The sequence below is a fragment of the Microtus ochrogaster genome, unplaced genomic scaffold (assembly GCF_000317375.1).
Source record: "Microtus ochrogaster isolate Prairie Vole_2 unplaced genomic scaffold, MicOch1.0 UNK2, whole genome shotgun sequence".
In the NCBI taxonomy this organism is placed as follows: Eukaryota; Metazoa; Chordata; class Mammalia; order Rodentia; family Cricetidae; genus Microtus; species Microtus ochrogaster.
In genome coordinates this window covers 21,857,579-21,878,127 of record NW_004949100.1, presented here as the reverse complement: position 1 = coordinate 21,878,127, position 20,549 = coordinate 21,857,579, and the positions used below count along the sequence as shown (strand labels likewise).

At 39.5% G+C, this 20,549-nt stretch overlaps 1 protein-coding gene across 4 annotated transcripts in view; it reads right to left on the bottom strand.

The window, feature by feature from the left end:
• Nucleotides 1-5,293: 5,293 nt before the first annotated feature.
• Nucleotides 5,294-20,549, bottom strand: part of Arid4b (AT-rich interaction domain 4B) — a 116,729-nt gene continuing 101,473 nt past the window's right edge. For all 4 annotated transcript variants that reach the window (XM_026788391.1, XM_013353132.2, XM_026788392.1 and 1 more), the window contains 5 exons: nucleotides 17,642-18,847; nucleotides 14,393-14,506; nucleotides 12,045-12,260; nucleotides 10,478-10,624; nucleotides 5,294-7,046 (listed from right to left, as the gene is read on the bottom strand). In XM_026788391.1, the coding sequence (XP_026644192.1) occupies nucleotides 6,919-7,046; nucleotides 10,478-10,624; nucleotides 12,045-12,260; nucleotides 14,393-14,506; nucleotides 17,642-18,847 (1,811 nt within the window). In that variant the 3' untranslated portion in view covers nucleotides 5,294-6,918. The remainder of the gene's footprint in view (nucleotides 7,047-10,477; nucleotides 10,625-12,044; nucleotides 12,261-14,392; nucleotides 14,507-17,641; nucleotides 18,848-20,549) is intronic.

Here is a 20,549-nt window from a genome sequence, read left to right as displayed (position 1 = left end):
CTTCCTCCAACTAGGCAACATCCTGCTTCAACAAGGCCACCTTCTAAATTAAAGTGCCACTCACTATGATCTTATGAGAGCCTATTACACTTCAAAATGCCACAGCTAGGGATTGAACACACGGCTTTGTTTGTATTAGGCAGGCACTCTATTGACCAAGCTACATCCCAGCCTCATAAAACATTATCTTGAGGTAAACAAGGAATATACAGGTGAAGATGCTGCCAGTTAAAAAATAAATAGGTAGCCGGGCGATGGTGGCGCACGCCTTTAATCCCAGCACTCGGGAGGCAGAGGCAGGCGGATCTCTGTGAGTTCGAGACCAGCCTGGTCTACAGAGCTAGTTTCAGGACAGGCTCCAAAGCCACAGAGAAACCCTGTCTCGAAAAACCAAAAATAAATAAATAAATAAACAAACAAATAAATAAAATAAATAGGTCTAGAGACCAAGGCAGATACACATGGCAGTGCCCACAAAGAAAGGTTGTGAGAAAAATGATCAACAGGAACTCTGAGAAAAAGCAACATCTTAAGAGCAATCTGAAGAACAGGTGTTCACCTTAATTCAGAGAAAATAGACAAGAGAAGAACAGAAAGATCACTCACAGACTCTAACAGCTTCAAGGTAGTAGGTACCAAGGTTTTAGGAACAAGTAGCCCACAGAATATGCCAGGGGAGAAGGGGGTTGGTAAGATGGCTCAGCAGGGAAAGGCATTTGCCACCAAACTGGTTGATCCAAAGTATCTTAATGACCATGGTGGAAAAGACAGAGAACAGACTCATTTGAGTTATACTCTGACTTCCACATGGCACCATGGCATGGAAGCACCAATATATGCACAGATGATAAATAAATAAAAATAAAACAATATTAAAGGCTTCCTGAGAGTAGAGGGAAAAACCGGAAAAGAAAGTAAGTTTGAAAGCATGGAAAAAAAATAAGATCAAAGATTTGTGCCATATGGTTGTAATCTAGTACTTGGGAAATGGAGGTAGGAGGCTCAAAAGCTGAAGTATAGCTTAGATTACATAATGAGTTCAAGTCCCACCCATGATATATAAAACCTCTGCCTGACTCCATGCCTACCCAGCCACCACAAAAGAAAAGTAGTGATGGTGTGTAACTATTGGGATACTAATTCAAATACAGTGTAAAAACACTGAGAAAAAACATGGTTCCTAGAAAAATGAAACCATGTTCAATAGACATGCTCAAACTCAGATGACATAAACAAAAGGTTACTACCAAATTACAGAGGGTTAAGGACTAGCAAGGCTGGTCTAGCAGGAACTGTTCAACTTGTACAACTGTGTTTCTTGTATTTTTAATTCTGAATACTATGAGCCTTTAACCTATTTTTTTTTAATTTTAGAAATAGGCAAGGGGAAAAAATAAGATATTGTTTATTTCTTTAAAACATCCAATATTTTCAACATAGCTAAAAAGAGAACTTCACAAACTTGTTTGTAAACCTCTTGTTGACATCGGTTTCTTCACTTTCATTTTTCTTGCAAAACTGGCCTTTAACCTGAGATATACTTTCTTCTTTATCAGGTTTTCTTTTTTTAGATATTTTCTTTCAAAAGTGTGAAATCATGCTTAATACTTAAATATTTAAAGTGGGTGTGGAATATGCCTGTAATTCCAGTGTTCAGGAATGTGGAGTGAAGAGCATCGAGCCAGGCCAGCCAAGCATACACAGCAAAGTCCCAAACTCTAGACAAGCTTTATTAAAATACAAACGAAATATCACATTCCCCCCTTTTGTCTAAAATAAAAAAGGCTATAAGTAATATAAGAAAACTATATACTATAAGTACAATGACTATACACAATATATACAGGCAATAAATATATCAACAATGTCTAGTGCATTTGCATTTAACAAATTCAAAGAAAATACTCCATTTTTCTTTTCGGTCTCTCCCCTGAAGAGGCAGCGTCTGCCTTGCTCCATTCTCCCCACTTCTCCCCTTCCCCACTCTCTCTCTGTCTCTCTCTGCTTTTCTCCCTTCTCCCCTTACCCCCTTCCCTTCCATAACCCACTAAATATCTAACCTCAAAAAAAGAAAATACTCCATATTTCTATACTATCTTGAGTTCAAAGTCTTGTACCTAATTTACTTTCTATCATAACTTGCTTTCTGCATCAACAAGGAAAACTATAACTATCTAGTTTTCAACTCCCTCAGAGACCCAAGAAGAAAATATTAAGTAATTGAGTAAGTAGGAAGTGCAAGTGACTTCCAAAAAAAAAAAAAAATGTGAGAAATAACAGAAACAGCTGGCTTCCTGGACAGTCACCCAAAGTTCCTCTGAAACGTTGGGGCATCAATTTTTGGCCTACAGACCTAGCACACCCCCACAGACATTTCTGTGAAGCAAGATATTCAGAAGGGCTGTCCCTCCTCATCTTGACAATGTTTGGGAGTCACTTTCGTGTCCTGCTTGAAATACTTACTTCAGACCCTAAGCACTATTGTGGTATCTTTCTAAACTGGCACCTCTTTGCCATCAGTAGTTATACAGAAAAGGCACAGGATTCTTAAAATTAGCCATGAAGCCATGTTTAATGAGCCTGGTCACACAAGCCTATGATCCTAGCTATCCAGAGGAAGGCTGAGGCAGGACAGCTTCTGGTATGTGCTAAAGGTCAGTCTGAGCAACTTAGTAAGGTTAAGACCCTGTCTGAAAATGAAAAGTAAAGGCAGGTATAGTGGTGCAAGCCTTTAATTTCAGCACTTAAGAGCTGGAGGAGGATCAGGTGTTTAGTTATCCTCAGCTACATAACGAACTTGAAGCTACATGGACCACAAAAGGCTGTCATTCAATCAGTAGAGATGAGACTGTGGCTAATCGTGAAGGGTTTACCCAGCTCAAGGGAGGGTGACACAGAACAGCTAGTGCTGTCAGATAAGTTACCTGCTAAACCTAGTCTTAAAGGGATACTCAGGTAGCAGCCCAGCAATCCATCTGAGGTAGTCACAAAGACAGGTGAAGCCTGTGGCACCAGAAGATTGATGAGGGTAGCCAGCTGGCCCATTCCATCTCTAGGAGAGTGCTGACTGCCCTAGAGGCTGTTGGGCAAGCTATCCTATTGCAGTCCACCCAGGCATTCCCCAGGGCTCGCTCTGCAAACACAGGCACATGCTCAGATACACATGGCACTCACTGGTCCTCTCAGACCCTGCATCGCTCAGCCCTACTTCAGGCCCTTTTCTCTTGTGCTTTATCCCTGCCAATGCAAAATGCTTAGACCTGAATTTCCAGAACAGCCTCTGTGCTGTATCCTCACTCCTGGACTCCTGCTCAAGGACTCAAGGTCCCTCTGGCCCCAGTTCCAGCCAGCTTGAGAATAGGGCATTGCCTTTCCACTCAGAACCCCTTCTTCAAGCAGTCTGTGGATGCTCAGTTAAAGAGCTGGGGAACTGTTGTTTAGGACTCCAGTACACCCTTTTGGCCTGAGCTTGTCAAGGAAACCTGGGCTTGGGAGTGCAGGAAGTCTCAATAGCTGGTGGAGCGAGAAGCACTTGGCCATCTCCTTGTGGGTAAGTTGTAGGCAAACTCAAACTGACATATGTACACACCCACTACTACACTGCACCGGTGTGTACACTCCTTCTAGCCTATTCTGGCCGATTCTCACTTTCAAGTCAATGGTTTAGATGTGATGAAGCTTCAGAGTATTAGATACAGGGTCAGTTGGGTCTAACAGAAAGGCTGACCAGGTCCAAGTTTACTGTCCTAACTCTTGCAGGGAGGAGGAAGAGTCTTCAAAGCAAGGGCCATTCCTGGTCAGAAACCCAGCTCTGCTGTTGGCCACCAGTATTTCGTGTAGCTGGGAAAGGAATACTGAAGAGGAAGGACAAGAGCCATGCAGTACTCAGATGAGACTCCTGTGTAAGATGAGTAAGGTGAGCTATGAAGTTTTGAGCAGCCCTTTCGGCCACCACCCCTTTCCTCTCAAGGACACCACATCCAACCATCTCAACGGTTAGTTGCAGTGGCTGACAGAGCGCAGATTTGTGAGATGGCTTTCAAGGCCCTCTACAGACTCCTATGAACCTGTCTCTTCCATTTTCTTTCTTCTCTTTATATCCAACGATGAACATCTGGGAGCAAGGACGTGGCTCCTGAAGCTGCATATTAGGACCAGGTGTGGTATATATGCTGCTATGCCAACATTTAGGAGGCAAAGGCAGGTGAATTCGAGTTGAAGTTGGGCTATATCCAGAGAGAGACCCTGTCTCTAAACGGGGGTTAGATAAAATCACTGCATTAATTTTTTTTCATATAATATACAATACTACCCCAGGTGAATTATGGTACCTTGGGATGGGGATTGGCACAATGACTACTTTAACAATGCCTATTGGATTCCAGTAATAGGTACAGCGGCCACTCAGCGCACAAAGGTTTCACCCAGTTAAAAAACAAGACATTTTGCAGGTAGTAATTCTGAGTAAAATAAACCTTTTTTAGGAGTATGTGGAGGAACAGATCTATAATTCCAATACTTTGAGTCTTAGGCAGAACTGAGAATTTGTCAGTTTGAAGACAGCTTGGGCAATGTAGCAATTCTATTCTCAAGAAAAAGGATTTATGTTTATTGAGATAGGATATCAATTTGTAGCCCAAGATCCAACGGCCTCAGCCTCTTGAGTATTGGGATTACAAACGCGGGTCACGATGTCCTGCAGAACCATTTTTTTACAATTATACGTTTTATGTGTGTGAGTGTACACGATAACTTGCAAAGGGCAGTCTTAACTTCTGCTATATGGTTCCAGGGATTCATGAACTCATTGGTCATCAGCGCTTACATGATGAGCACCTTGCTGGCCCCAAAATACAGTTTTAAAGTTGTGCTTATTGTTCCTTCTTTAGACATGCCCCCAAATCAAAACAAAAATGTCTGTATTCAGATTCTACCAAAATAGTATATGTAGAGAGAATAACCGCCTAAAATTATCACTCTCATTAGCTGTTTCCTTTTTTTTTGGTTTTTCGAGACAGGGTTTCTCTGTGGCTTTGGAGCCTGTCCTGGAACTAGCTCTGTAGACCAGGCTTTTAGGGTTTGGTTTGGTATACAATACTGGGGACCGAAACCAAATCCTAGCACATACTAAGCACACTTGGTACCTCCAGTCCTGTTAAGGGACTTAAGTTTTAAAGCAGAACAATAATCCCCTTTGGATAGCAATGTGAGTCCTTGTGATGACACATTCTCAGCAGTCATCATATGCAAAGTAAACTAAAATTACTTAATCTTCTACAAACAAAATCAAGGATTCACAAACTATGGCATTTTATTTCAGAGTCTTTGCTTACATTTGTACAATATATTACATAATTCATCATGTTTGCAGAACCTAATATATACTTTATAGTTTTATTCTATAAGTTTTTTTCTTCAACATTTTGCTGTCAACAAATCTTTACAGTCTGTACAAATTTGAATAACTTGAAACCATTTTTCAACAAAATTAGTTACTGTAAGCACACATTACAAGACTGAAAATGCTTTTCTTAGAAAGGTTGAATGTAAAGATTAAGGATTCTGACACGTTAGCATCTACAACAAAACGCTTCAAGATTCTCACATGTATTGCCAGAAAACAAATAAAACATGCCAGCCTCATTCAAAAAAAAAGCACACGGAACCACAATTAAAACAGTAAAACAGTCTGTACAGTAAAGTACTGTGTATTAACAGTGCCAGGTTTTAAATAGCTTCAATGAACACATCCGCAATATACAAATGTCTTACAAAGGTGGGGAATTAAATACAAGTGCCAAACAGATTGGAATCATACAACATAAAGTCAATACAAGTGAAAACAACTTGGCGTTCATTTTGCAGTTTATACAAGGCATTTAATTGTATAGGCTTACTACCCAATTAGCTATTTATAATTAAAATAAGAACCATCTTTGTGAAACAGGTCATATAAACAACCTTGAGCCATTCTAACAGTTTGTTCCTGAAGTCTTTTTGTTGTAAGCTCATAATAAAATAAGCAATACAAATGAATCATCTGTATTTAAGGGAAAAGAAACATTTACAAGAAAACACAAAAATATAACTGTTATAATTCATTATGAATAAATATACACTTTGAACTGGCTAAGTACAATCTTTATACATTGTTTAAGATTTAATACAGTTTATTAGCCATTTTCTTTTTTCACACAATGTATTATATCAAAATTAAAAAAAAATACTGATTTATAGAAAAATGGCAAAGTACAGTAGTCCCATTTCAATTTGAAGGGCGTGAAAAGCCACTGCAGACCTTTTAGCCTAATTCAAACCTGTAAACATGTTCAGTCATTTTTAAAGAGAATCTTTACTATTTGGTTACCAGGACTGATGTCTAATAATATCCTGTTAACTGCAGGTTTTGAATTTGTTGCATGTGCTTGACTTATACAATTAAAGTCACCCTGAGGTGACCTGCTTTAAAAAACAATTAGCTTGTACAAATGAAAATAGGTTCATATTTTTTTAATAAATGAATGGAAAAATATCAAATGTTCCAGCTTTAACAAAATACAAGGGAATAGATATACAGTTAAGTCATCTCACATGTTCTGGCCCACCCTTTCTCTGCTTACTGTGTTGTCTCTACAGGCAGTGAAGAGCCTCCTCTGCCACAGTGGAAGGCCTTCAAGTTACCAGACACGCAATTCCCAGACAAGGTGGAAACGATTATTGCTTGAGGAAAAGCAGTTCGTTGTACTTTTTCTTCATAAAAAAGTGCACTTAAGTGCCAAGTCAGCTTGTCAAGAAACAATTTTTAAATATAAAATAGTGCTTGTCTGATTTTGTGTGTGTGTGTGCCACTGTGCAGTATAAAAAAAGATGTGGCCCTCAACAGCCATTAAGTGCAAAGTGCTCTAGCAAGTCCTGCTGTCACCTGCACTCAACTGACATTCCATTCTGTGATGCGCTGGACATTGACGGCTCAGCTAGTGTCAACATAACAGCAGCTGTTATGGAGCTGGACGAGGGAGAGGAGGAGGAGGAAGACGTGGCAGCACCTGAGGAAAAGGAAACGCACATGTGAGGCTACAAGGCAAACCACAGTGGGAAGAAGCAAATGCTCATCTTAGCCTAGATTTCTGCTATACTCTCCAAATTCCCCTCAGAGGAGCCATTCAGGATCACAGCACCACAGTATAAAGAAAGGGATCACCAGCACATTTAAGTAGCTACCCAGTGCTCAACAGAGACATCCTGCACAGAGCACAAGGTGCAGTGGTACAGCTCAGTGACAAAGTATTTGCCTGGATTACAAGCCCACTGGTTCTTTCCTCATCCCTGTCAAAGGAAAAAGAAGCAAGGAGAGAGGGAAGAAAGGAGCTGTGTACCCACATTACAGAATATACAAGAATAACTGTTCATCAAATACCCCAACAGTTTTAAATGAAACAGGAAAAGTCTGAAAAAAAATTCATCCATTGAAATGGCTCCATGGATGAAGGCACCTGCCACCAAGTCTGGGCCAATATGAATTTGATCGCTGGGATCCATATGATGGGAAGGAAAGAATGGACTTCCAAAAGTTGATCTCTGGCCTCTAGATGCACATTATGACACACCTGCACACATGTATGTGTGTACACACACAAAATGTAGAAACAAATTTTTGTTCCATACATGGGCCTAAGTTGGAGAAGCAAATCTTACAACTAGAGCTCTGTCATTTGCCCAAGTGCTCCCTCTATTGTCCCTAGTTGTCCATATTCTCCAGATGGAAAATGACTGCCATAGGTCTAATCTTTTATATAGAGAATTGCAATGGAACATACATAGCCATACACATTTACTTCTGCATTCTAGAGCCTCTGGAAGATTCCCAACCTGAACCACCAGAGATGAAGAGTTTCTAATGTGATCCTCAAACAGCCACCATCTCTGCAGAGACAAACATCTGCAACCCATGTTCTAAAAGAATTTCATGTCTAGAATCTTAAACTGGTAATGTAACCTTCCTAGATTTAATAGCACTTATTAAAATACAAGTAGGAGCTGGGGAGGTAGCTCAGTCACTGAAGTGGTTATAAGGATGTCAGTCCCATCTCTAGAACCTATGCAAAGAGCAGAGTTTGATGGCCACCCTATGAAGAAGGCATAGGCCAATGAGAGACATTGTCTTAAAAATAAGGTATCTGAAGCCTACACACACAAACACACACAAGTGGAAGTAAAGTGCAAAATAGTGCAGTATCATATAGTATCCTATCTCTTGCCTTTGCTTATTTAGATTAGGAGACAGGGTCTCCCTATAGAGTCCTGGCTAACCTGAACTTCAAGATGTACAGCAATCTGACCTTGAATTTGCAAATGCTGTCTTCTCAAGTGCAAAATGTGCCAACAACATAGTGTAAGGCCATGTTCCATCCATATCAGCATACACGACTCTATTTCTTTTTCTTTTCAAATAGTATTACACTGTATTTACGAGCAGTAACTTCTTTCATTTCCAAGCTTTTATTGTTACTAACAATGTACTATTTTGTTTAACAAATACACCTTCATTTTAACAATTTCCATCAGCAACATTGCTGATTCAACATTAACTGCTTTATATCTTGATTGCATCCAGATTCAAGTCACTCTAAGCTAACTATCTCAACTAGCAGGACAGGCTTCCCTTACCTCCTGCTTCCACTGCTGCTCCTAGAGTCTACTTTCCACCCAGCATGCCATTTCCCTGTTTAACATTTCAAATAGCTCTCTATTCTGCTCAGAATAAAACTGCAACCCCATCACTCTAGCTTTCTCGGCCCCACATGACTTGCTCTGTGTTTATATGACTAGAATCTCTATTTCTTTCACACCACAATGGTTTTCATTCAGAGATGGAAAGGAACCAAGTACACTCTCGCCTCAGAGCAGTGGTTCCTAATTTGGAGCTATTCTACCGCTCCATCCTGTGGGCATCTGGCAGTGTCCAGAAGCATTAGCTGTGCTGTACCCTGGCATGTGGATGGTGGCTAGACATGCTGCTATGACGCAGAGGACAGCTATCTACAGGAAAAACGACAAGGCTCAAAATGTCAACAGTGTCACATTTAAGCAATCCTAAGCAATCCTGTTCTATTTCAGGGACATTTGCCAACCATTTCTGGTATAACTAAATCATGTGCCACCCAAACTCCACGGTGTAGCCAAAACTGCCAATAGAAAATAATTAAAGGTCATAACTGTAGGTCACTAATATAATCCAATGGATATCCTTATAAAAAAGAAGACTCAGAGACAGCTCTACATCCACTATAGACATTTACACAGGAAAGAAAGTGGCAAAGACAATCTACACACAAACATGGCAGGCCTCAAGAGAAAAAACAAGGTGCTAACTTTTTAAACTTCCAGTACTGTGGGAAAATAATTTTCTATTGTCATCTACTCTGTCATGGTATTTTGTTATGGCAACAAGAATGAGTCTGATATCTCACAATATTTCTTGTCATTTAGGTCTCAACAGAAATGTCCTGACTATTTGTATTCTCAAGTAACCCAAACAGTAAGAGGGGGGAGAAGTTGTTAAACTGTTGGGAGGGAATGTCAAGTCAACTACTGCCACTGTAGAAAACAACATTGAGGCCCCTCAAAAGTTATCATCAAATCTACCACATTATGTAGAAAGCAGGACAGTGTTTACAATGGCTAGGAAAGTAGGAGAGAAGCATGGAGATTAGTTTAGTTCATGACATAACATCAAAAACATTCTAGTACAATCAAGTACATTCTAGTGTACTCACGCAGAAAGTGGTGACAGTCAACAATACTGTACCATATATTCAGAATACCTACAGGATAAACTTCAATACTGTACTGTATGATTCAGAATATCTATAGGAGAAACTTCAATACTGTATTATATATTCAGAATACCTAAAGGATAAACTTCAATACTGTACTATATGATTCAGAATACCTACATGATAAACTTCAAATGTCTTTATAACAAAGTAAAGACAAGACAACCTAAATATCCTGAAGTAATCACTCCACGAGTATGACGAATGTACTGAAACACCATACTAGGCCTGCAAGATGTATGAATATCAAAGTACCCTTTAAAAAGTTTACTACAATAACACCTGGCACAAATGAAAAGTACAACGTGGGCTTTGGTGAAGGAGCATGTACGAATCAAAAGACCTTATACCTATGCATTACACTAAACTACTTCTTTTTGGGAAGAGTCTAGCTATGTAGCCCAAGCTGACCTGGCCTCCCACTCTTACTGTTAAGACACTAGCTAGCCATTTGCCATTCAGTGAAGGTCCAATAGCCCTCTTCCTTCAGACTGAGGGTGTACTGTGAGTGCCATGCACGTGGGCACTTTATGTTATATCAGATGAGGCTGACAGAGTGAGGAATTTTTCTAAAGAAATACATAGTCCTTCCACAACAGCAGTATAATAAACTGACTGATATTTAAGGAAAAAGTACTTACTTTCTCTCTCTTTCTTCTTTAAACGTTTTCTCCTCCTATCAATGGAAGCTACTTCAGATTTTAATGACAGATAATGCTTTCTGATTTCTTGCAATTTTTCTTGAAGAATTGAGATACGTTCGGCACTTGTCATATTTTCCAGATCCGCTGTCAATTTAAAGTATTCATTAATATGTACTTTGGAAGTAAAGGTTAATAAAAAAAAAACAAAAAACAATATGGTTATAGAATAAGGTCAAAGACAGAAACTACAAGAAAATAGTTTTCTGGCGTGATGGTACATACCTGTGATACCAAATAAACCACAAAAAATAAAAACCTCAAAATATCTGATTCCTAAATTACTCTCCTTTCTGCCTTCTGACTACAGTAACCTGGCACAAATGAAATGCACAACACAGGACCTGTGAACAAGCATGTACAAACCAAAGACCTTATGATCTACGCATTATGTTAAAATTCTTCTTTGGGGCAGACAGGATCTTGCTATGTAGCCCAAGCTGACCTATACTTCCACTCTTGCTGTCTCTGCCTCCTAAATACGAGAACTATACATTTGCCACTGTACCCTCTACTATTTGCTGTGCTAAGTTTTCTAGTCATACACCATAACACCATAGTATATCAGTTAAAAATTAGCCATTGTAGGCTTACTATATCTGGTATAGGGCATGGTAAAAACACACCTTTAATCCCAACACTTGGAAGACAGAGACAAGAGGATCTCTATAAATTCAGCCTGGTCTACAAAACCAGTTCCAGACCACTCAAGGCTACATAATCAGACTATCTCAAACAACAGCAACAAAACCCCCAGTACAGTGGCACAACCTTGACAATAGACTTCAGGTGACTAAGGACAAGGGGACTGCATAAGTCTGAAAAGAATCTGATCTATACTCTAGTGCCAGGCTAAACAGGCTATATAGCAAGATCTTGTCTCAAAAGCAAATTCATATTTATAGATATTATGCAAAGACATAAAAAGGTTAAAATTGTATTTTGGAGGGAAGGAGACAGGGTCTCAATTTTGTAATCCAAGGTGTTCTCAAACTCTTAATCCTCCAGTCTCAGGCTTCTTTGCCCTGGGATTACAGTTTATGTCCCTATGCCCAGCTCCTATACTATTTTTTCTTTAAAAAATAAAATGAGAAAAATATTTTTATTACTTTTAACCATTATTTTAATTGTGTATGTGTGTGGTCTATGTGTGCAGGTGCCCAAAGGGTCCAAAGGTGTCAGAAGCTGTGCTTTACCACCACCTCTGCCCCAAGTTACAGGCAGTTGTGAGCTACCTGGTGTGGGTGCTGTCCCCTGGAAAAACAGTACAAACGCTTCACCAGGAAAGCTTCTCCAGCACCCCCACACTGTTTCCAAGCAGATTCTCAACCTCATCTGCACTAAGTGCTGGTCAGAGTTTTAATATTTTCTTTTAGCTTTTAGTAAGGTCTACACTATGCCACTGTCAGGTCTCTCAGGCTCAGTGTATCTTCTTTTTTTTTTTAGCACTGGCATCAGGAGGAACTAAGACAAAATACCTGCAGCCTAGACCATATATGTCACTTACACATCTGAAAACTCCACTTGTACACCTTGGGAAGCCGGTTACTAGGCTCCTTGAGATCAGGGTCTTTATCTCCATTCTTGCCACATTTTCCTGGAGACTGTATTCTTGCAGGAGATTTGCTAGTGTGGGACTTCATTCCAGTGGGGACTGACTTGATTGCCTGAGTCTTAGTCACACTTTCACCAGCTGAAAGGTCTTCACTGTCACTGCTGTTTGCTGAAAGAGAAAGAAACAATCAATAAATAAAAGTTGGTCAATCTATCATCAACTCAAGAGGATAACTCTAAAATTACCACTTGAATTTTCTACTATAGTAAACAATCTACCTAGAAAACCTAGAAAATCAGTGTGGAAGATTTAGCTCAGTTGTATAATGCTTGACTAGCAAGCGCAAGTCCCTGCATTCAGCCCCCAGCAATGGAAAATTAAAACCTAGAAAAATCACATGCAATTTATCTCAGCCAAAGGAAACAAAGGCCATGGTATGAATTCATTACACTGATCTTCCATTCTGCTTGTTTCACTAGGAAATACAGTAAGCGAGCGTCTAGATGCTCACATATCCATACCACAGATGCTTCACTCGGTCATAGTCTCTTCCCTAGCTAACGAGCTTTTTTCTCTGTTGGAATATGGCATCTCTTGCAGGAACGTCTTCACTTTAGGACTTTTATTTGTACACAACAAATGTACCAATGCTGCTGCCACAGTAGTGCATAATCCCCACTATCACTGAAGATTCCTTGGGAAACTACACTGACACGGGTAACAAATTCCTTCATCTCCTCCCTCACACATAACAGCTTGTTGCCTAACATTCACCACAACTCCCTCTGTGGTCCAAATATTCTGAAGTTCATCAAGAACTTGCTAATTAAGCTTCAGTCCTAGAAATGGATGAACTTATCCCTGACCACTTGTTATATGACAGGAAAATGGTTTGTTTAGCTGTGCATGTCATCTATCTAGACACCTCATTAGTACCTCGTTAGATTTCTGTTACAATGATTGCACTAAAACATGCTCAGAGAATGGTTAATGGTAAATTTACCAGGACTGAAGTCACATGATCAAAGTTACCATCAACTGCTCTAAATGAATTAATTTACTGACTCTTAGAAGATGGGCCCTTCTGGAAATATTAAAATGGTAACATCTTGAAAACAAATGCATTACAGTGTAAGAAAAACATATTTTAGCTATTCTAAAACCAATTTGACAAACATTGATGGATTCTTTAGCAGTTTAAGTGGGGGCTCTAAAGGTGTCAAAAGTATTCCCTGAGAGTAAACAACCTCTGTCACTCCTATACACGCATCTTAACAGATCTTTCCCCAGTCCCCACTGCCGCTCTGGAACTATAGCAACTCCTAGCTAAGCCACCCAAGGCTTGGCCCTTTGTGTGCTGTGGCCTGTCTCAGCCTGCCTGACACGGCCTTGCTGAGCACAGCCACCCGGGGCCCCAAAGGATGCCATATTCACCGCCTGGAAGTCATATGGGCTCAGCAGAAGCTCGGGGAGCTGACCGCGTAACCCTTTTCTGCACTGCAGTGCAGCCAAGGCCGCTGCTAGCAAAGGTCAGGCAGTGGAGGTGGCAGGAGTCTCGGAAGAGCAGCAGGGGTCAGTGTGGGGCACCTGAAAAAAAATTCTTTACATATTTTCCACTTCTTATTTTGTCTACAAAAATAATAATAAATAAAGATCAAATGCACAGCCTTCAGAAGAAGCAAAGCATTATATTCTCTGCAGACCAATGAATAGTCCCTGCTAGTCTTAGACAGAGCACTCATAGCAAAAGGATTGCTTGGATTGCTTTCAAGTAGTATAGTTCGGGGACCGTTGTGAAATTTCATAGACTGAAATTGTGCCTATGACACTTATCTTTGACTGCTGTTCTGAAGAATTATAAAACAATCCACTTCCTTGTAGCAAAAGTACAAAGAGTACATGTAGACACTAATCATGAAGGTAACTGAGCCATGATGTCTACATGATCACTCACCAGCAACCAACAGCATTAATAGCAATTTGCTCAATCATAGACTTTACCCACGATCAGAAAACTTCTGTGAAACTTTAGTTGTTTGAGGTAGGGTCACATGTAGTCCAGAGTTTGAACTGGCTGTGTAGCACAGAATGACCTTGAACTCCTGATTCCTCTGCCTTTACCTCCCAAACACTGGCAATATAGGCGCATACCACCTGTTCAGCCTCCGTGACTTAATTTTTTAAGATTATGAGAAAAAAAAAATCAAAATGTAGAATTATCTCATAACCAAATAACCTTTTAACCAGGGGAAGGTCAACTATTATTTTTGTATCTTGAAGCTTCAAAGCAAATTACTTACTGCCTTTCCCCTTCTTTTTGTTGTTCACCACTGTAGCTTTATGGCTTCTCTTCTGCTTTTTTGATGAACTTCCTCCTCTCTGAGCATCTTTTACTCTTTTCTGACCTGTACAGGCTGGGATGAGAAATAAATTAAGTAATACAAAATAGAATCTCACTTTCATTTTGGTAGGAGTGGGTCTGAACCTAGGGCTTCAGATGCTAGGCCACTGCGCTACACCTCACCTGCACCCCAAGTCCACTACCACAGAGCAGAATTAGACATTCCATACAGACTACTTAAATATTTTAGAAAGCAACCTCTGAACTATAAATTTTTATAAGATTTATATAAATTATCATAAGAAATATTTCCAAATTTTAATTAACTGTCATCCTTAAAAATGAAGGGCTTCTTTCAGAAAGGCAAGGTACATTCTTAGAAAAACCAAGATTAAAAATGCTGTCAGCACAGAATTGCAGTTTATGGGTCTAGTAACTCAAACATAAGAGTATGCGAAATTCGTTAAGATTCAGTAAAACTAAAGTAGTAAGGTTCTATTATGAGTGAAAATACTAACGAAGTAATGTAATTTTGAATGATGTGACAGGAAAGTCACATAGCCTAGACTGGTCTCCAACTTCCTGTATCGTTGAAAATTACTTTGAACTCCTGGTTTTTGCCTCCACCTCCCCAGTGCTGTAATTACAGACCTGAAACACGGTGCTTTGTAATACATTAGCTGGACATATTTTGGCAGTTCATGTTTGTTTTATGTGAATTTACTTCTAGGGCATTGACGAGCTAATATGCATAAAACTTGTAAATTCAGCAATATGGTCTTTATGAAACACCTCATGTTTTTGGTGTGAAACGCCCTGTCAAATATTATAAACCCAAATAATCCTTTCTTGAACTCGCTCAAGTGCTTTATCTTCAACAAGAACTTCCCTAATGCTGCAGGCTCGCAGAGTCATCACTACTCCAAACTGCACAATTTCAGTACACTACTTGTGAGGTCTTCGGCCCTTGTTATGCTTCTGTGTCTTCTGAATTATACACAGCTTCTTAAATTCAAGTTTTTGTTTTAAAACCCAGAGACTAAAGAGGTATATCCATTTGCTTCCAATTTCTAGCACTATAACACATCATATAAATTGTTCTTATAATAAAACTATGCCAGGCAAAAGTGCTTCTTGCTGTTTCTGGCACCAATGGTGAAATTAATCTACAGTTTACAAAATATGGTTTACGTCTGTAAATAGGCTATTCACTGAATGAAATTTCACACATGCTACTAGATATATTAATTAAAATGAGGTTTTAAGATAGGTGTCTAAGAGTTTATTGAGATATAAATTCAAAAAAAAAGACTGAATAGTGCTTTGATTGATAAAGCAGATGTCCTTGAGTTTCATACTTTTTTAAAATAAAATGTATTTTATTTTTAGTTCTATGTGTGGGTTATAAGTTTGTGAGTGTAGGTGCCCAGGAAAGCCAAAAGATGGGAGTCAAGTTCACTGGAACTGGAGTTACAGGAGGTTGCAAACAACCTGATGTGGGTGCTGGAAACTGAACTCTGGTCCTCTATAAAAGCAGTATGCACTCTGAACTACTAAGCTATCTCTCCGGCCACAGCACTTTAAAAAGAAAAGTGGGGATGGGGGTGGGGAGCACCTTTGTGAGTTGATTCACTCTTTCAACATAGTGGTTCTAGGGATCAATCCAAGTCATCGGGCTTGGTGACAAATGCCTTTACCCATGGAACCTTCTTGCCAGTCCAAATTCCTTTTTCTTTCTTTTTTTTTTGGCAGGGGAGGGGGAGGGTTCAAAATAGGGTTTCTCTGTGTAGTACCAGTTGTCCTGGAAGTTGTTCTATAGACCATGCTGACCTCAAATGCTGAGATCCACATGGCTCTGCCTCTTGAGTGCTGAAATTAAAGGTGTGTGCCACCACTGCCTGGCTCCAAGTTCCATACTTCCAATCTAATCAAGTATAATATTCAAAAGAGCAGCACTGACTGAGTCTCAGTAGAGAAGATATCAAACTCTTTCTGGTTGGTTTTTATTTTTCTTAAGAAATAAAGACCACAAAAAGGAAATCTCTCAAGAGCTAGAATTATAATACAATACTGTTGAAGGCCTAACTGACATTCTTTCCCTTTGAAGATGTCTTTCTTCATAAATAGGTAATATAACTAATGACATAACATAGATGTAATCCTAGTAGCAGCTATACCTGTAAATCCCCAATAACTACAACTTCTATTTTTTACTAATAATTTACTGAATATCTTTCATTTAGTTGAGAAAGGTTCTCCCTCAGCAGCACCCCTGGCCAGGAACTCACTCTGTAGCCCAGGCTTGCCTTGAACACTAGAGTCTCCTTCCTCAGTTTCCCAAGTGGTGGGATTACAGCATGCACAGGATACTATATCTCTTTATGGTCAATTAAGACCCTTGAACTATTACACTACCCTCGGATACTGAAAACACACACCCTCCAGTGCTCTATCTTTACACTTGGGTATGTGCATTTCAAAACCAAGTGTTGTTTTTGAGTGTACTGATTTAAGGCACCTGATCAAAGCACTTTATGAGAAAAATGATGGCAGAGTACAAGTATAATACCATTAGGAGGCACTAATACTTTTATAAAGTACTAATTTGATTTTTCCACTTTGAACAATTCGCGGAAAATCAAAAGAATTACTGTAGAATATTATTAACATACACACTGGCCCTTCAATTTGGAAGCTATACACCTAATAAAGCATCATATTCCTTTACAAACTCACACAAGTAAGTCAGGCTTGCAAATCAGTTTGACACGGTTGTCTGAGGGAAGCAGTGCCTGGACAGTTGGTTGCTCCAAACCCCTATTTACAGTATTTGTTTAAGGGTGGAGGGGTCTGTCAACAAATCAAAATGTTTGTGAGAGATGGCACGTTATAACTGCAAACACAGTGTTACAGAAATACAGTTAAGTGACTCATATCAACCAACATACAGAATGAATTTCATTAACTTTAGCTCTGGGCCTACATGCAAGTTGTAGCATGTGGTTTAAAGTCCACTTGAAAAGTCGTGGACGGTTCAGGAAAAAGATATTAAAGGCTCTCAAATGCATCCCATTATCAGTATTTAAATTTACCTTCCTACTGAGGATTTCACTGTAGTCATACAAGCACACATTAAAGACACAGGGCAACTGCCAAGGCATTAAGGGGAAAACCCTACAAGTGGTCAGCAAGTCCTTTTTGGCCTCACCTTTTTCTGGGTGTTCTGGTTCTGGCTGATTGCTACTGCTGGAGCTCACACTAGCATCGAAGCCTGCTGGTGAGCTATTTCCCTCCGACTGGAGGTCTTGGAGCTCCCCCACAACACTGTCCACTTCAATTGTGCTGTCCGTTTCACTCTTAATGCTTCGAACCTCCTCCTGGTTTGGAGCCAGGGGCTCTGACACTGTGACACAAGACTGCTGCTGACTAGCTTCTGTCACAGTGACCGATGAAGGCGACTCCGGTGTGGTAGGTGGGGTATTAAGCACTGAATTACTGCCACTGCTCGGAAATTCTGTTTTTCTGTCACTAACCTCTAGGGGTTTTTCTTCAACTGACTTACTGTCAACGCTGGCTGGGAGTGGCTTCTCTAGCTCTATAATGGGTGAACAACTCTCCTCCTCCGCCACAGTCTGCAGTGACTCCTCTACTGTCCCCTCATCTGGGGCAGGATGGGGAGGAGAAGCTGCAGCCTCAGTGTCAGAATCAGAAAAAAGCTCCTTTAATGTTTTCTTGGGCCACTGCCCCTGAATACTTGACCAGACGTCTTTTCTATCTTTAGCCCTGCTGTTCTGAAGTCTCTCATCAGAGTTATTTAGAAGTTTTATCCTTTTTTCTGCTACTTCTGAAAATCCTGAATAGAAACTAGTTGTCCGCAGAGATTTTCTCTTTTCCTCCAAGCCATTATATTTCTTGGTTGGTGTCATCTTTGCTTTGGACTTTTCCTCTTCTTCATCTGAGGAGCTGTTACTGCTATTTTCTGTGCAAAGGGGTTCTTTGCTCTTGCTTCTGTCTTCCTTCTTACCAGGGGATCCAGTTTGCAAACATTCTTCTGTATTGCAATACCGTCTTTTTCCTCGTTTTATTTGTGGCTTTAAAGATTTATCTGTTGTGTCTTTCTTAACATCCTTTCTCTTTTTTGTAATTTCATCTTCTTCTTCAAAATCAGTATCTTCTGATATTCCTTCCACATCTTTTCTTAATCTTTCTGGAGATTTTGTTTTGGCTATTGCCAAATCTGTATGGACTTTGTTTTCTTCTAGCAAAGATGGACTACTCTGTTCCTCTTTTGAAATCAGCTCATTTCTGGTGTGGGTCAAATGGTCCATCTTTGATTCATCTTTGCCACTGCTGTCTACGTCTTGAGCACCCCTCTCATCCTCCTGCTCACTTTCTTCAGCAGAACTTTCAGAAGCTAAAAAATAAGAGGTGAGGGGTAATAAGCCTAGTAAGACTATTGTTTACGTCTGCCTCAAACAAACAAAAATGGAAAGAAAAACGTCTGTCCTAGGTGCTGTGATTTAAATGTCTTCTTCAAAACTAAAGCTGCAATTAGACACTATGACAGTACTGGATGTAGAAACTTTAAGAAGTGACTAAATCATAAGTAGACAGATGTCCTTTTCACAGGAGTGGATTAACTACTGCATGAGCTACCACTGCTGTGATGCCTTCACCACAGAGAGCTGTTCCATGCCCTCAATGGAAAGAAATAAAAGTTCTTGTCTTTTCTTTTTGAGTTATTCAGGCTGTAGCACTGTTAAACTGGTGGAAAAATAGACTAAAACACACAACTGTAACAAGAATAAAAACTTTTCCAAGTGAATTTTAGAAAATTTTAGAGAAATTTGCCCCTTTCCTGTACTTGTTCTTAAAGTACTAGAAAACACTGTTATCAAAATGAGAATATGGAGGGCTGCAGAGACAGCTCAGTAACTGAGATTGTTTGCTGCTTTTGCAAAGGACTTAAGTCCCCAGCATCCACATGGTGGCTTATACCCATCTATAACTCCAAGTCCAAGAAATCCAACCCATGTTCTGACCTCTGTGGGCACCAAGCACTTGGTATAAATACATACATGCAGGCAAAACAAACATACGCATAAAATAAATCTTAAAAATATATATATATTTTAATGAGAATTCAGGACAAGGGCAGCCTCATTTAAAAAAAAAAATGACCCAAAATCTATACTAGAGAAGAGTTCTTGAATCTTTCTACCCAGTCATACAGCCAGCCAATCATTCTAGAATGACCTACCTCTCCAAAGAACATATTATTATCATGAATCTTCCTCTCAGTGAAGCAGGGTCTGAAATCAGAATATGACCTAGAGAGCATGCTCAGAGTCTTTCTATGTAGCACTGGCTAGTCAGGAACTCACTATGTAGACCAGGCTGGCTTTGAACTCAAGAGATGTGACTGCCTTTGCCTCCTGAGTACTGGGATTAAAGGTATACACCACACTTGGCCCAAACAGCATTAAAGACAGCCTCAATCTAAGTTTTCTCACACACCGAGGCCTACATTAAATGTTCAGTATTATTTTTTAAAGTAAACAATATCTTCTTTAACATTATATCCATAAATAATTATGACTCCTGAGGAGGCACACCTAATTAACTGCTACCTGGTCATGACTGAAGTGTCCAATTCTTGTTCCTTAAGCTACATAATTTTTTCATATAGTAGTCTACATGTCAGACACATTAGAAAACTTTTAAAACAAACTTTAGAATATTATATAGCAGCATATTTATATAATGAATCCATATATAGTCTTCTGAAATAAGGGAGAAAAATCTAATTTCTAATATAGTCAAAATAAATAAAATCAAAACTCTCAAGTTATGAGCAGTTTAAAATTTTAGGGAAAGGAATTAATTTATTTTGTAGATCAGATTCCTGCTCCAATCCATTTTCTTTCCAGATTTAATAATCTCCAATTCTTCAATGCTTTTTAAATATAATTTATTTATTTTTATTTTGTGTGGATAAATGTTTAGCCTGCATGTATGTGTGTATACCAAATGTATGCCTGATGCCCATGGAGTTCAAGAGGGTGTCAGATACCCTTCATTCTGGAGTTAGATGGTTATAAGGCACCATATGGGTG